General features: G+C 45.7%; 1 protein-coding gene across 4 annotated transcripts in view; it reads left to right on the top strand.

Moving 5' to 3' along the window:
• Positions 1-15,790, top strand: part of specc1 (sperm antigen with calponin homology and coiled-coil domains 1) — a 70,995-nt gene that overhangs the window by 23,324 nt on the left and 31,881 nt on the right. The window contains exon 1 of one of the 4 annotated variants that reach the window (XM_027004302.2): positions 3,762-4,136. The exons of the other annotated variants lie outside the window; for them this stretch is intronic. Coding sequence (XP_026860103.2) covers positions 4,097-4,136 — 40 coding nt within the window. The 5' untranslated portion in view covers positions 3,762-4,096. Of the gene's footprint in view, positions 1-3,761; positions 4,137-15,790 lie in introns of those variants that run through there. 4 annotated transcript variants of the gene reach the window in all.

Here is a 15,790-nt window from a genome sequence, read left to right as displayed (position 1 = left end):
TTTCTTGTTTGTTTGTTTTGCTTTCCACACAAAAAATGGCTAGATAAATGTTGTAATAGCATGAAACCCAAACCTGGCCAGTACCAATGAGCTCAGTCTGTGGAGCAACAGGGGAGCTGCTTTCTTCAGATGCCCTGCATAAATGCTAATAAAAATATAACCCACATCACCGCAAAATGGAAGCCTACCTAAAGCTGAAATCCCATAATGCTGATCACTGAACTCAGCCTACGGGTTAAACCCAGTGCTGTCCGAGTGAGTTAGTCAGGGGCTTCATCAATATTTAATGTAGATTTTTTTGTTCTCTGAGGGGCTTTAATGGTAAGCATGAGAAGCAGAGAAGTGCCGTGTGCGTGGTGTGTGTGGTGGCCCCTCTGTATCCTCACTGCTGCGGAGCCAAGGTTCAGCCATTCCAGAAAGGTGTTGCCCTCTATACAGCTCCATACTGCCTGTCAAGAAACCAAGTCTATTAGCTTAATGCTGCTGCGCGGTTTTCTGATTAAATTGCCTTGACCTTTGGATGTGGGTCTCAACAGAATTAACAGAATTGTGCTTGAAAGCCTGGACTTGACTTTTGCGTCGTGTGTTTAGTGTAACTTTACCCTCAGTCAGACTCTTAGAATTGATGTTCCCGCTCAACCTCATTTTCAGGGTATGAATGCTAAGGTGTGATGGTGTAGTATTAGGTTAAGGTTCGTTTAATGGCCAATAACATTGTCTTTTTGCTGTTGCACACATGCTGTTCCTCATTCCAACTAAATCAGACCACAATGAATCAAACCCATACACCACTGCTTGTGTGACTGGGTTTTGTCTGTTAGCACTGCCAGCTCACGGGATGATTTTGTGCTTGTTGTCGTTGTTTAACATGTCTTCACAAACCTCTTGGCATCTGAAGGGCTTGTCTGGCCCCCAGCAGCCCCAGAGGAGCCAGGCTCGTTACCATGGCGCTCACGCCAGGGGCGGCAGCAGCCAGCCAGTGATACCGGCACCCGCTGCGGCTGAGGGGTGCCGGGTCAGGGCATGCTCGCTGGGCCGCTGCGTGGTGGTTGGCTTAATGAGGCTGATGCCTACCTGCCAGCGTTTTAAAGGGAGCTGCTGCTTCGTTAGCTGATAGACAGGTGTAGACGGCACACTTGGCAAATGTCTGTGAGATACTTTATAATGCCTCCTCTTGGCAAAGTTCCATTTGTTGGACTGGTTTTTCAAACCTGACCAAGCCAGTGTTTGAAATGGGGAGGATCAAAAGTTTTAGATGGACCTCTTTTTTTCTGAATATAGTCAGGAGGAACCAGTTAAAGGTTTTCCGGAATGACTTGTGGTATATCACAATATTTCATTTGGTAATTGTATTGCAATTTTGGCTTAGCAAAACTAATATTGGAAAGGGTTGCAATATGCGACTAATTTCTCGAACAGCGTGTTCTATATTTAATTTAATATTTTATTATATTTTTTATATTTATGTGCACATCCTGGCCAGTGTCAGATCTTCCACATCTGTGGGTGTTTTGACCAATTTTAGCATTCACATGATTGAACAAAATAGCACGTTTCCTTGCACTAGACACATACATCTGGCCTAGGTCTTCTTTAACAGTGATGCCTCAAGGGTTCAATGCTGCGTTTGATGTTTGCACATCAAAGTACATACCAGCATATTAGTTATATAGTATGTTGCCCATATTATTCAGTACTTATAGTGCATATGCAGTCAGACATTTTACCGGATGAAGAAGCATCCTGTAAGAACATGGAGATCCTAGAGGACCTGGACATCCTGGACATTCTGTAGGACCTGGACATCCTGGACATGCTGGAGGACCTGGACATCCTGGAAATCCTGGAGGACCTGGAAATCCTGGACATTCTGAAGGACCTGGACATTCTGTAGGACCTGGACATCCTGGAGGACCTGGACATCCTGGAGGACCTGGAAATCCTGGACATTCTGAAGGACCTGGACATTCTGTAGGACCTGGACATCCTGCAGGACCTGGACATCCTGGACATCCTGGAGGACCTGGCGTTTTCTCCATTGCCTTTTACTGGATGAATAAATCAAACTCCAGCCAGGCTGTTCTATAGTGTACAACAGAATGCTTGTTGTCGTTTGTTTTCTACAAGCTGAACATGGTAACGAAAACACGCCCGCATGCACTCGACACAACAAATGCACAGTCATACACGCAAACGAACAGCAGCGTTAACCATGTGCACGATTCCTAATTTAGCAGACTACCTTAACGGCCCTTTGGTGCACTCCCACCAGCTGTCATTTTGAAGGAAAAGGATTAGCCAAACAATGGCTTATCTCTGATCTCAGCCAAGATAGCAGGGCATTCTGTGGTTCATGAGACTGATTAATAGGGTGGACATGTAAAAAGGCAACGATCCCCCTCGTGCACGCAGAAAACCAGACCCTGGTCCGTTTATGAGTGTCGGGAGCAATTTAAAATGGCATGTGCTTTCTGGGGCCATGACTCCAGGCGTTGAGAGAGATCGCAAGAGACAGAGGGATATAGAGTCACACCGTGGGCGAAGAAGGGGGAAAGAAATGGAAAAAAAAAGACAGAGAAGGACGCAACCAGAACAGAGGCAAGAGTGCGTCCCTGTTTCACTACGAAGCCGGCACACTCGCACGCCATCACCTGGATTAAACGAAGTGTGTTTGCACTGTGCCACGAGTGACAGCAGGATGGGGAGCAGGCAGATATACGTCCCTGAGGAAGAGGCTTCTCAGAGGAGGAGAACCGAGTGAGGCTGCGTGGAGCGAACAGAAAGACGAGCGAGGCAACACCATGGTGGTCTTTGTGTCGGGAGAGGCCCGGGCAAGGCCACGCGACACGTCCTGACCCAGCGTCGTTAAGATTTCACTCACATGCACTCCGAATGAGGGAGGAGCAGAAAAGACAACGGAGGACTGCGTGAGCGTAGCATATCTCCCCTCTCAGCTCCGCAGAGAAAACAGCAGAGTGGTATAGAGTGGGCTCCTCTTCCCCTTTTCTCTAACACTGTGTGTGCGTGTGTGTGTGTGTGTGGTGTGTGTGTCTGTGTGTCTGTGTGTGTGTGCGTCTGTGCATCTGTGTGTCTGTGTGTGTGTGTGTGTTCAGGCAGGAGAAAATGAGTCTGGCAAAGCCCAGGCTAATGGTCGTGGCTGGCAAGCCGCCAGCTGCCTTCTGTGTGGACTTGATGGGTAAGGTCAGGGCAGTTCACATGCGGAGGAAGAAAGGTGAACTCTTCACAGGCATGGGCTGCCAAGAAGACACACACACACACAATCCTGTCCCCTCCCTCTCTCCATCGCTTCCTTCTCACTCCTCCCTTCTCAAAAACAAAGTGGGTTTAGGGAAAGATGGCGAGCAGAACAGAGCGGAGAGCAGAGGGGAAGCGAGCAAGAGAGCCAAGAAATAACTGTGGACAGGCAGAGCGCGTGAGCGCATGCTTGCTGTAGATAGCTGACTTAAAGGCTCAGCTCTATCTCCAGCGCTGATGCCAGGCCAGCACAGCGTGAGGAGGAGGAGTGACACAGAGGGGGAGCTAGAAAGAGAATGCAAGCGAGAGGGAGGGAGAGAGGGAGGGAGAGAGAGAGAGAGAGAGGGAGGGGGGGAGAGAGAGAGAGAGAGAGAGAGAGAGAGAGAGAGAGAGAGCCATGTGTGGCCACGATGACTGTGGAAAGCCACTCCTCTGGCATGTCTTTGTGTGTGTGTGTGTGTGTGTGTGTGTGTGTGTGAGTGCGCATGTGTTGATTAGAGCAGAGGCATGTCTAACGAAGCATTCTCAGCCCCGCTGCTGTCTCACCGTGTCACGAGAGAGAGAGAGAGACAGAGCGAGTTTAAGAGGGAGTGAGCCAGAGAGAGAGGGTTCACTGTTGCAGGAGACACGGCACTATCTGACAGCAGGAATGCCGCCCAGCTACTGAGCTACCGGACTCTCCGCGGGGGCCAGACAGGAGAGACTGTTCCCAGAGTGCCGGACAGAGCAGGGCTCAGGCAGGCGTCGGTGTGATCAGGAGCGAGGCTCTCTGATGGATTAGCGCACGTCTGCACCGAGCGGTAGACAAGTGGAAGTGATCTCAGTCCACCAGAGCGGAGACATGGGGAACCAGACAGCACGGACCGAGGAGCCTGAGTCAGGTCTGAGGAAGCACCCTCACTCACTTGTTGTCTTTCTTTGTGTGTGTGTGTGTGTGTGTGTGTGCGTGCGTGTGTGCGTGCGTGTGTGCGTGCGTGTGTGCGTGCGTGTGTGCGTGCATGCGTGTGTGCGTGCATGTGTGCGTGCGTGCGTGCGTGTGTGTGTGTGAGTGTGTGTGTGTGTGCGCGCGCGCTTTTAGCTCCCCTTATCCGTGTGCTCCTCTCTTATTGCTCAGGATCTCTTACGCTGCTCTCTGTGACTTTGCATTCCTGTCTCCTCTGCCCGCTCTGTTTTTCTCTCATGTATGAGCAAGGCTCAAGACAGCGTCTGGGCTGCCATGCGCTCCCCCACAGATGATGGATGGTCCTTGTACACAGGCTTTTCCTCATCCCATTATTCTTCATTAGCTCTGCGCGCAAACGCCGTCAGGATACAGCACCACCGACACTCATTACCAGCCCTCGGGCTAAACTCTCCAGCAGTAAACTCCACTCACTCTGAAAATCCTCTTCCACCCCAGGCTGCGTGATTTATGGCAGCGAAAGGACAACTTGCCGTTTCGGTGCTTTTTTAAGAGACTCTAATCGACAACCATCAACATTTTTACCTGCACTTATCCCTGCCCGCGCTCAGAAAGTGTTGAACAGCGCTGAAGACCTGACAGAGGGAACCGTGCATGCGCATGGCTGACCACATCCATTCCCACATCGCCCAGAAACCCATGAACCACTCTGACGACAGAGCCAACGCATTTTCATTTCAGACTGTTTAAGCACCTTATTTTTCAGCAGGGGGCGCAGTAACTGTGCCTGCATCCTTGCTCCTTGTTGGGGCCCCTCTCCCCCAGAGCTGGACCCTCCTTTGTTGCTGCCGCTCTCGGCCCTCTCACGCCACTGCCGTGGACGTGGGCTTCGGGGCGGCTGAACGCCAGCCATGTCCTGCTCTCCGCCTGGGCTGGGCGCTCGCTTGTTCCTCCTGGAGGGTACAGAGAGGGTGCCTCCGACATGTGTGTAGGTCTGTGGTCTAATGACAGGCTGGCAAAAGAGAAAAGAGGAAGCCTTTGTGATCTGTGCGTGTGTTGCACATGTGCATGTGTGTGTAGGAAGGGAATGACATCCACTGTGTGTGTAGACTGGTGTACTGGTGTGTGTGTGTGTGTGTGTCTGTGTGTGTGTGTGTGTTGGGCTGACTTTCAAATCTGTTTTTGGTGCTTTATCTCAAACCCCCGCACACATACTAACTCTCTCTCTTTCTCTCTCTCTCTCTCACACAAACACACACACACAAAATGAGCTGACAAGGCTTTCCATCGTGTTGGCTGATAAGGTACCCAGCCGTGCTCTGCTCTCCTGCCAGGCAGACAACACACAGACCATTACATTCACCTAGCACACAGACACACACATTCAGGCACACACACACAGACCATTACATTCCCCCAGCGCGCACACACACACACACACACACACACACACACACACACACACACACACACACACACAGTCTGGGGACTGTCTGCCTTCACAGTTTGATTCCTTTTGGCTGCAGATTCAGGGAGGCAGCACAGGACTCAATGTTAATCCACCGTTCTGTGTAGCACTTGAATCCTTATCAGTGTGAAAGTTGCACTTTTACAAAGTTGCACTTATGATCAATATTTGCATTTGATATTTAGCTCTGTAAACTCTGTAACATGCCCTGTCTGCTAATGACAGATTTGTTTATAATTGATGTGTCCTTAACTTCAACCTCATGACTATAAATAGTAGATTTATGGCAAAGACTGAAGAGTGAAAGACTGTGTGTGTGTGTGTGTGTGTGTGTGTGTGTGTGTGTGTGTGTGTGTGTGTGTGTGTGTGTGTGTGTGTGTGTGTGTGTGTGTGTGTGTGTGTGTGAGAGAGAGAGAAACTTGGCCCTTCTGGTTCTATAGCCATGCTGCTCCAGATATAGTGTGACTTTCTTGATGTCAGATTGCTCAGTCATGCAGAAACGCAGCTCGGTTCACACAAGGACAAAGCCCCCAAACAGACCTGCCTGTCATCTGTCCTCCATCATTATTTCCCTCCCAGCACACTATCCACATAAGCCCTGATCTCCAGGGGGTGTTGATGGTCAGACCCCGTTATTTCCATGCTGTATTTAGTTTCAGCACAGTACCTTTTGTTTATCCAAGGACGTAGCTTGAAACGCTGAAGGACTAAATGTTGTATTTGTCATTTAAAGTGTAAAATCAACTTAATCACCTTGTCTTTTTTCACCTTTGGCACTGTATGCTTGAATTCGATTGTTTAGACTTTCATAACAAGTATATAGTGATTTTAGAGCTCTGTTCTGCCTTTCTGTCAGCTCGCACACAGATTCAGTGGATGGGTTTGCGGTTTTGTGTCCACTGACCCGCACAACTGTCAGCTGCAGTGAGGTACATTTCTCAGCACTAGCCATGCGCTCCGTCCGCCAGGGTATTCCGTCTTACAGTGAAAGGCAGCAAATCACGCTTAGGCTCCGCTAAAGAACCACTGCAGTACATAAGCAGTGACGAATCCTTATTCTCATCTCCTTGACGTTCTCCATGCTGCTAAACAGGCCTGCATAATGTAATGAGAATTGATTGGAACCCTGGTCGAACTCTTGTTCCGCCGCTGTTCGGAGGCCTCGGAGGGACGGTGTGGCAGGATCCTTCACTGTGCTCTTTAAGATGGCATCTTGCATGTATTTTTGAGAGTAGAGAAAGGATTTTGAGAGGCATGTATATTAATATGTATGTATTAATTTGACTAAGGGCCAGGTACTAATCTAACAGCACTGACAGTATGTGTTTGTTTGTTTGTTAGTTTATTGTTACCCAGGAACTCCTAAATATATTTCTGTTGAACGAACACCTCTAATTCTGCCACCAGTAGCTCTCTTGTAAAGATGCAGACTCACCAGTGCTGTCTAGAGCATTTAGATCACTCAAAAAAGTGTTTGTGTTGTCTTTCTTTGTAAGTCACCTGCAAGATGCAAATACGCATCCAGTTTATGGGTTTACCCACGCAAACTGGCACTTTTTACATTTTTGTGGGATACCCACTACGTTCTGCACATGACTGATTTCTGGTGTCACTGACTTTTAAAGACTTTGAATAACCGAGGGCGTCAGTTTCCCTTTTGCAACATTGACAGCAGAGGGTGATGATTCCCTCTGGTTCCTCTGGACTTTGTCAATGGCTTATCTCTTCTGTCAACTTAGGCACGCTGATAACAGAGTATTACATTAAGCCTCCTGGTCCTGTCAGTCATGTAGGCTACTCCCCTAGAAAGATTCTAGCTTTGTCAAAGAAGGCTCACTGGCATCGCCACAGCCCTTAATATAAATATGGCATGGAAATATGAGAACCATTTCTAACTATGCTTTATTCATCTTTTAGATAACACAAGTCAATATGAAATCCCAGCGGTGTCTGACCACTGCACCTCTGGCCTTTGACTCATAGCCAGACTAGCTGTGTCTGAGATGTTCTGCATGTTTATGGAAAGCAGGGGAGGAGATGAGGAAGAGGGGGATGGAGGGTTCGTGTTGTTTCGAGGACTTAATGCCTCCGTCGCAGGAAATGGCAGCTCCCCCGTTTGTTCCCGTATCACTTAAAGAATGTGAGTCATTTCTCCTTTCTACAGCTGAGGCCTTGCCTGACCAGCACATCCAAATACCACCAATCATGCCTCCAATCATGTACCTCGAATCATTCAATGCGCACTGTAGCAGGAGGTCCCATCAGCCTTTGTTTCATTATCACTTTGGTGCCATTATCTGGACATGGAGGGATCGAGGGTTTAGCGTCAGGCAGGTGGCAGTGAAAGATGTGGTGTATCAAGGTACCATCGTTTGCAGATTTAGCTGAGCAAAGGACGTAAGAATGCCATCACTCAGCTGACACCAAGTTGGCCTTTAGCACTGAAATCTGACTCAGCGGTAGGCCTATTTTTAGCCTTTTTTGGAGACTTCAAAAATACCAGTCGGTACTTTTTGTAGATGTTTATCCACTGAGGTGGTTGAGGAGAAAGGAGTGGCACAGTCTGGGGGGAGAAAAGAGAGAGAAGTTCTGCTCTTTCATGCTCAAAAAAGGATCGAGAAGAGTTCCACCACTCCTGTAGTGGCTAGGTTCTTGTTGCCCAGATGTTTGAATGTTTGGGTAATGTTGAGGTTAGCTGCCAAGTGTTTTTGTTGAAAGGGAATTGGTCGCAGGGAGGTTGGGATAAAGTTGTATGATAGCGTAGCAGTTTTTTGGAGCAAAAGTGTGTTTTCGTTCAGCTCTGGGTTGGGTATCGGTGATCTTGAGGGAAGGAGGACAGATAGCACTGATTCTCACACTAAGACACGCTGGGCACTGTATATGCAACAGGGTGGAAAAACACTGGCTTTGTTGAACAGACTGAGTGCTAGCGGATCATATCTACTTGCGAACACAGATTTAGTTGTTTTGGTTAACCAGAGTAGAAACAGGAACTCTGGTCTGGATTTCTGTGGCTCTTGGAATGTCTCTAGTGTCTGATAGTCATCCGCAGCAGAGGAAAGTAGCCATATTTTAGATAATCTGTGTGTGATTTCATTAAGGAGTTTACATTTTAAGAACACATGCTCCCTATTCAAAGGAGTGGCTTTCATTCTGGCCTGCCATGTATAACTAAATAATTGTGAATTTGTGACTGTACAGTACATGACTCCATGTTGTTTCGTTGCCCACCTGCACCTGGCTGTCACAGCTATTGGAGCAAGATTGGTCTTGCAAATTATGCAAATCACTCACCTACAAACAGGTGGCCATGCATGCATCGCTGTCATTTCGGGTTGCGCATTACCTCGTTGGCCTATGACGTCACTCTATTACTCTCCTCTCCAACAGCTACCGTCTCCCTGCACAGACCATGCTCCATACTGCAAGATTCACTGTACCACCAGACTTCAGAAAGGAAGGAGTTGCCTTAGCAACCAGGCACAGGCCCCGGTGCACTATTTGGGTTGGCGAGGCCGTGTCCATTGTGCTCTGGGATTATGGGATGTGCCACGTGAACTGGATTTCATCAGCACAATTCTGCTGTTTGTGTTTGCCAAGCACGGCTCTCCTGCAGCTCATCCAGTCAGGAGGTCAGAGATCGTAAAGACAAGCAGATCTGTGTCAAGAAGGGAGTTTTCACACAGCACCTGGATCTTGGGATCACACTTTGACTTAGAATATGACCCATACAGGAAAATATCGGCATTGTCTATATAAATAATTTCTAACAGGACACAAATCCTCAAACAAGTTGAGCATTAGGAAATCAATAACAGAACCACCTAAGCCCTGGAGGTGTGTAGTTTAAAGTAAACTATGAAGCCATTAAGCTTTTTATACCTTCTGTGTTTGTCAGGACAGGTGTGTTGTGTTTGAACTTGCCCCTGTCTTGTTTGCCTTGTGTGATGCAACCCACCACTGAAGCAGCTGGCACCAATCAAACTATTATTGCCTCTTAGGGTGTTGTCATACTATAAAAACTGCAGTGTGAAAACCAGTAAGACTGCCTACACCAATAAATGTGGAGCGTAATCACCATAAAGTTACCACATCACCTCCCATGATCAGATCCCATATCAGGTTTCCAGCTTATAACCAAACATCCCTTTCTGTGTTTATTTATATGTCAGGGCGCCTGGTAACTTTATTGTTCTTCCCACCTTGTGTTTCACACCCCACTCGTTTGTGCCGCTCTCCCCTCTGAACAGCGTAGCCCTGGCCAGTGCACTTACAGGAACACTGCGATGCTTTCATGGTCAGAAGAACACCAGCAGCTCTTCACAGCTCACTTTGACTTGCAAAAACAATGGCACGAATCTCCATCCCCCCCCCCCACCTCCCTTCGAAACGGTGTAAAGCAGCACAGTTTTTCATTCCTTCTGATTGCATGGTCATGCCTCAGAGGAAGTGTGGAGGGTTTGGGGGATGTGTCTGCCTCGAACTGTGATAAAAGAGGCAGTTGGAAAAGTAATGGGGTTAAAGACATGCAGATCTCCAGACCTTTGAAGTTCATGGTCAAATCTCTCTCACTTTGCCTGAGCCTCTCAGTCATATTTGTCTCTTTCTTAATTCCCATGGTCTTCATTGGAGATGAGGATTCAGGGTTACATTCTGTGTTAAAGGGCAACATCTAATAAAGGATACACAGTGCCCTGCCCCTGGTATTCAGTCTTTTATCAAATCTATCTGCATTCTTAAGCTCAAAGAGATAACCTCTGTTATGTTTTTGGCTTTTTTTCTGCCATGTACCAAAATCGCAAATTTCTATTGGTTTCCCACCAAGAAAATTTCACATACAGTGAAACTATTACTGACACAGCCTTTGTTTTATACCAGTTACACCAATGTCTCATGCATTTGTCATTTCAACCACTTCACGCAATGATAAAATTCTGAAATATGTTGGGAACTGCAACTACCTCTGTTATTCAAACTGGTCTTGGCTTGCGCTAAATGAAGTGTTTGGGATTCACACGGTTCCCTGGAGCTTTCTCGTTGATTCTTCACCTTTTTCTACCTCTGTTAAGGCTGTCCAAAAGCATCAGATTATTTGTGTGCTTATGCCCTGCTGTCTGTAATGAATACAAAGCTACAAAAGGGTGCAAAGTAGTAATTTATCAGAAAAACATTTTTGGTGGTTTTCATCTAAGACTTGTATACTCGTGTGCTTGACCTCTTTGGTCTGTTCTAGGCTAATTTTGTAAAATGTGTGAATTTAAAGGAAACTGTAGGGAGATTGTGAACGTTTGCCCGCTGTATCTGGAAGAAGGTTCTGCAAACAAAAATCTCATGCATGTCACAGTTCTCCTTATCTACAAATCTTTCATGATATCACTACGTCTGGTAATTACCAGCCACCCAAGATCAGAGGGAATGATAACCAGTAACATCAAACAAATTCTCAATGTTTCTTTTACCGTCCATAGATTTACATGTTCTTACATTCCTGACAAAGCAGGACCAGAGAGAGAAGGATTTGTCTTTCAAATGAAGCCACCACAAAATCAAAAACAGGAAGAGAAATACAACAAAACAAATCTGGACAGCATTAGTTTTGCTATCTCAGTCAGTGCTAAATGAACACAGTCAAGAAACAGCTGTCCAGGAAGCAGAACATGGATGTTTAAAATTAAACAACTCCTTCACATTGGGTGAATCATTGTATGCATGTGGTTGGAATAAATCTTATGTGGAGTTTTCATAACTATGTCTGATATCTTTTAATGCCCAATCTAAGGCATTTTTATGAAGATAGACAGTGGTTAGACTTCTATAGAATCCATGTAATCCATGTAATGTTCAGTCATTTGGAACAGCAACATCAGCACATGACGCATCAGTTGCCAAGTTGAAAAGGGCCCATGATGCTGTGTGACGGAGTCAACCAGGCATAGTTACGGCTGCAAGGGCTGAGCAGCCATTTTCGGTGGAGCGTGATGATAAAATGCTCAACAAAGCTGCCTGGCTGCTGCTCTGTGAGGATGCAGTGGCAGGAATGAGCTGCCCTTGAGCACTACATACTGGGAGACGGTGAGAGAGGCAGACTTCTCCTGCTTGGCAGACAGATGACGGTGTCTTAAGCGAAGCTAAGGGAGCTAGTGAGCTCTAGATCACGAAGCTCAGTGCTTGCATCTGATTCAAAAGCGCTCAAACCCCAGCTTCTTTATGTCGGATCAGTCATTTTATGTGTGTCGGTTGGATCGTAGAGTTTTCATAATCACAGTTATCTTTAAATGCCCACAGTAAGGCATTTATATGAAGGTGGACAGTGGTATTTGGTCTCAACTCCAGAGTTGAGGTGTGTTTTTTTCCACTACAGCAGGGTAAACATCAGCATGTAAAACAGAGTGAGAGGCTTTACCAGAAGCGTACAAGTGGCTATATATATCTGTGCTTTGACACTTTGAGAGCGACGGGGTGTCTGTCTGTGAAATGGGCTAAGGAGAAGTGAACAGCTGACTCACTCCAATGGAGCGACAGTTTGACTTGTTACTGCTGAGCAAAATGCCCCTTATAAAGGCGTTGAGGTAGGCCATTAGGTGATTGCACAGGAGACTGGTATGCCATTTCCCAGAGCAGAAAGTAAAAAGGTTTACTCAACAACGGTAAAAGAGAAAAGGAAAAGACCGGTTAATATTGCTGCCCCCACACAAAAGCATTTCCTGGAAAACAATGGGCGTCATCAATCCCATGTACTTGTCGGATCTCTGGTAAATAGTTTCTAGACACATGCAATGAAGAACCGAATAATGTAGCAGTCTTAAAGTGCCTGAAATAATAGGAGACTGTTTACACAGTTAAATCATACCCACGAAACATGCTACAGTGCATGGATGGCATTAAAGGTGGATGTCGTCATAAGGCTATTATGCAGCCTTGCGACCTTATCATCACAAGAAGTGAGAAGAGTTTTATGTGAAAGAATTAGTACCTGAAGCTCACATACCTTGAAGCTATGGCTATAAAACATAAATAGCAATGTTGGACTTTAAATCACAGCACCGCTCAATTGGATCTGCAGACCAGGACGCATATCATAAAGTGCTTTGCACTATGGCAGCTGTATATCTGAATTGCTCATGGTTCTGCGAATGGTGTCAAAGATCATTATGCATAGGAGGGAGTCTGATCCCAGGTCAGTTCTCTAGGGGACTGTAACTGTTACTCCAGGTCTGGCTGACCCTGTGTTACTGCAGCCATCGCCACATAACGTCACTTCCTGCCATGAAGAAGACAAGGGGGATATTACTCAGAGCTGAGCAGATTTTTGCCATTGTTGGGAAACCCTAAGCTTGGGAGAACAATGGCAGGATATTGAATGATGACGCAAGGATAGCAAGCGAGGAATGCCAGAGAGAGAGAAGCCTGTGAAATCCGATCATGACACCACGGCAGGAAAGCTTGACACTCTCCCATATCTCCCATCGACCTAGATGTGTGTATATCATTTCAACAGCTACAGCAGGAAGTCACCTTCAAGGACATCTGTGGGCAATAATAAGCAGATAATATGGGCTTGCTTTGGAGAATTCTCCTGTGCATTTCATAGTTTCTGGCATGGTATTTTCAGTTAATGAAGCCTTCATACTACTATAAAAATGTCCATATCAGTTACGTGCTAATACTGAAGCAGGTTCAGTAGTCTAGATTAGAATATTATCTGTATTTAGATTTGTCTATTTCTTTGCTTAAGTCAAAGGAAGCAAATGTACTGTTTTCTTTACAAACCGCCTTATGTTGTATTAGCAGTAAAATGCTCAGTAAGCTAAATGCCAATGTAGAAGCAGTACCTATTCAATGCTATCAAGAAATGATGAGCAGAAGTCAGTGTAGCACTGATAATATTCTGCGATCCTGCCTCTTACTGTGTTGCCTGTCCACCAATCACTGAACCTTTCACTCATAGAAAGATGATTAATGAAACATTTATGAATGTCATAGTGTTTTGCAACCATGCCATATGGTAATGATGAACGCTCATTAACCCCACCCATTGTAATGTAGCCTGCCTACTGCTGACAGCCCAACGCCCCCAGCTCAGCCCATTCTGATCCTTCTGCATGTTACTTCATTGACGCAGATGGAAATTCTTTGAATCTGTTTTTCCCGCATGAGAGTATAAAGAGCTTCCTGTCAACGGCCAGCCTCTCTGTCTCAGGATGGTACATGTTGGGAACAGCTCTGCTGTGCCTATCCCATTTACTGGCAGGACAACAGGAAAGGCTGACAGCAAGGCAGGACTTTGTTTTTAAGCTGTACCCTCCCCACTTCCACATGAGTGGGTAATATTGGAGCTGCTTCTTTCCAACTTCCAACTTCCTCTCCCTTTCCTCTCCAAGGGGGTAAAGGTTGATGTTGGAAGGTGGTAAGTTATTTTCTGCAGCAGGCCTGTTTTTTATTGTTCCTGTACAGGTTTACTGTGGTTGGATAAAGGAAGCTGGTCTTGGATCAGTTCAATTAGACAACCTGGAGAAAAACATAGGGCCTCAAAGGAATTACTAACACCGCCAAGGCCATTCAGATCTGGGAGCCAGTACATCGTCACATTGATGATGCCAGCCAACGCTGTGATACAACTCACAGCGGGCACTTATCTGTCAGCAGTCTAACAGTAACCCCATACGGTTAATTACTTCAGGGGTTGTTTCCAAGTCAAACTTTCTGGTAGGTCATGCCAGAAGTGATCCTATCTTGGGCCTCCCACTATCCCTTGACACCTCGTCCAGCATTAACGATGGAAGATTTAATGCACTTTCTCCGCAATGCAATTATGAATTTCTGGCATGCATGTATACAGTTAATTTTGGAATAGTTTTTTTTCTGTTTAACTTAGATTCTTGCTGAGAGGAAACATGCAGTTTTCAGATAACAGTTGCTATTCTGGATGCGTTATTACTTTCAAAGCTTGATGATCTTGGCTACTGCTTTAATATCCAAGAAGTCTTGAGTTCTTAGGCTTTTTACAAGTTTTCCTCATATTACAAATCTTTTTATTCCCTCTTTTTCAAAACTCTTTTATGGGCAAAACCTCATGGAAGGACTGGTCTCAAACCGACAGAAAGCTTTTGTAAACGCTACCCACGTCTACGGTTCTTCATTCCCTTGTTGTGTGTCTCTGTGTCAGCCTCAAAAGCAGGAGGCTTTCCTTATTTACCAGGGCTATGAGTGAGGCGGCAGGATCGTTTAGTCTCCGGGTTAGGGCGCTGAAGAGAGAAGGGGCTGCTTTGAAGGACATTCAGGACTCGGTCACCCATACTTGGCTTAAAGTGCACTGTTTCACAGCCTCTGAATGGTAGCTGAGGTTTGGCTGCTTTGTTGTTCACATTTCGCTCCGTGCTCACTTCGAGCCTTTTCAGTCTCTCGGCATCTTTCCACGGGTCTGCACGATCTTCCTTCTTTACTCCGGCAGCTTTGGGTTCTTTCTCTGTGTCCGTTTCCTCCTTATCCTCCCTCCTACTGAATTCCAAATTAGGAAGTTGTCATAATCTGCCAAGGGCAAGGAGTGACAAGAAAAGATAATTGCAGTTACGAAGCTCTTACTTAAAATAATTTCTTTTGTGTGCTCCTTAACTGTTGGTCCTGTTTTTCAAGCTCATTCTTTAAAACGTATGCTACTTTGGTGTGAATTGATTTGAACTTGTGACCTTTGAGCCCTTTGGCCAAACATGTTTTCCTTAAAATTTTTTTACATAACTTTTGTTTTCCAAAAATGTTTACAAGAATAAAGAATACATGATTTAGGTAATAGAAGGTTCCACCAACAGTGCAATATCATCCAGTCGTTCTCACTTACCCGGCCAATCTAGTGCACCCAACTAATTTCAGGTTTCAGTGAGGCTCAAAACTAGCTGCTCTCAGAAAAGTTAAATTAGATGATATTTGAAACATTTATACAAGATGTGAATGTGTACAATAATGTGAGTATATGTGTGTAATAATTTTATATTGTATACAACTCAAAGGCTTGTAATCACTATTTTCTCATTTTAGTTTTGAATAATATCATCACGTTAACATTTCAGCATACAAAAATGGGGGAAAAAAAGTACTTATGTTTAATAAATATGTGTAAAATGTTCATTCTTGCTCATTGGACACTGGAGTGTAATGGCATTAATTGGCCA

This window comes from Electrophorus electricus, chromosome 6 (assembly GCF_013358815.1).
Source record: "Electrophorus electricus isolate fEleEle1 chromosome 6, fEleEle1.pri, whole genome shotgun sequence".
Taxonomy (NCBI): domain Eukaryota; kingdom Metazoa; phylum Chordata; class Actinopteri; order Gymnotiformes; family Gymnotidae; genus Electrophorus; species Electrophorus electricus.
Note: the sequence above shows the minus strand (reverse complement) of the source record. Positions and strands in the feature narration are given on the sequence as shown.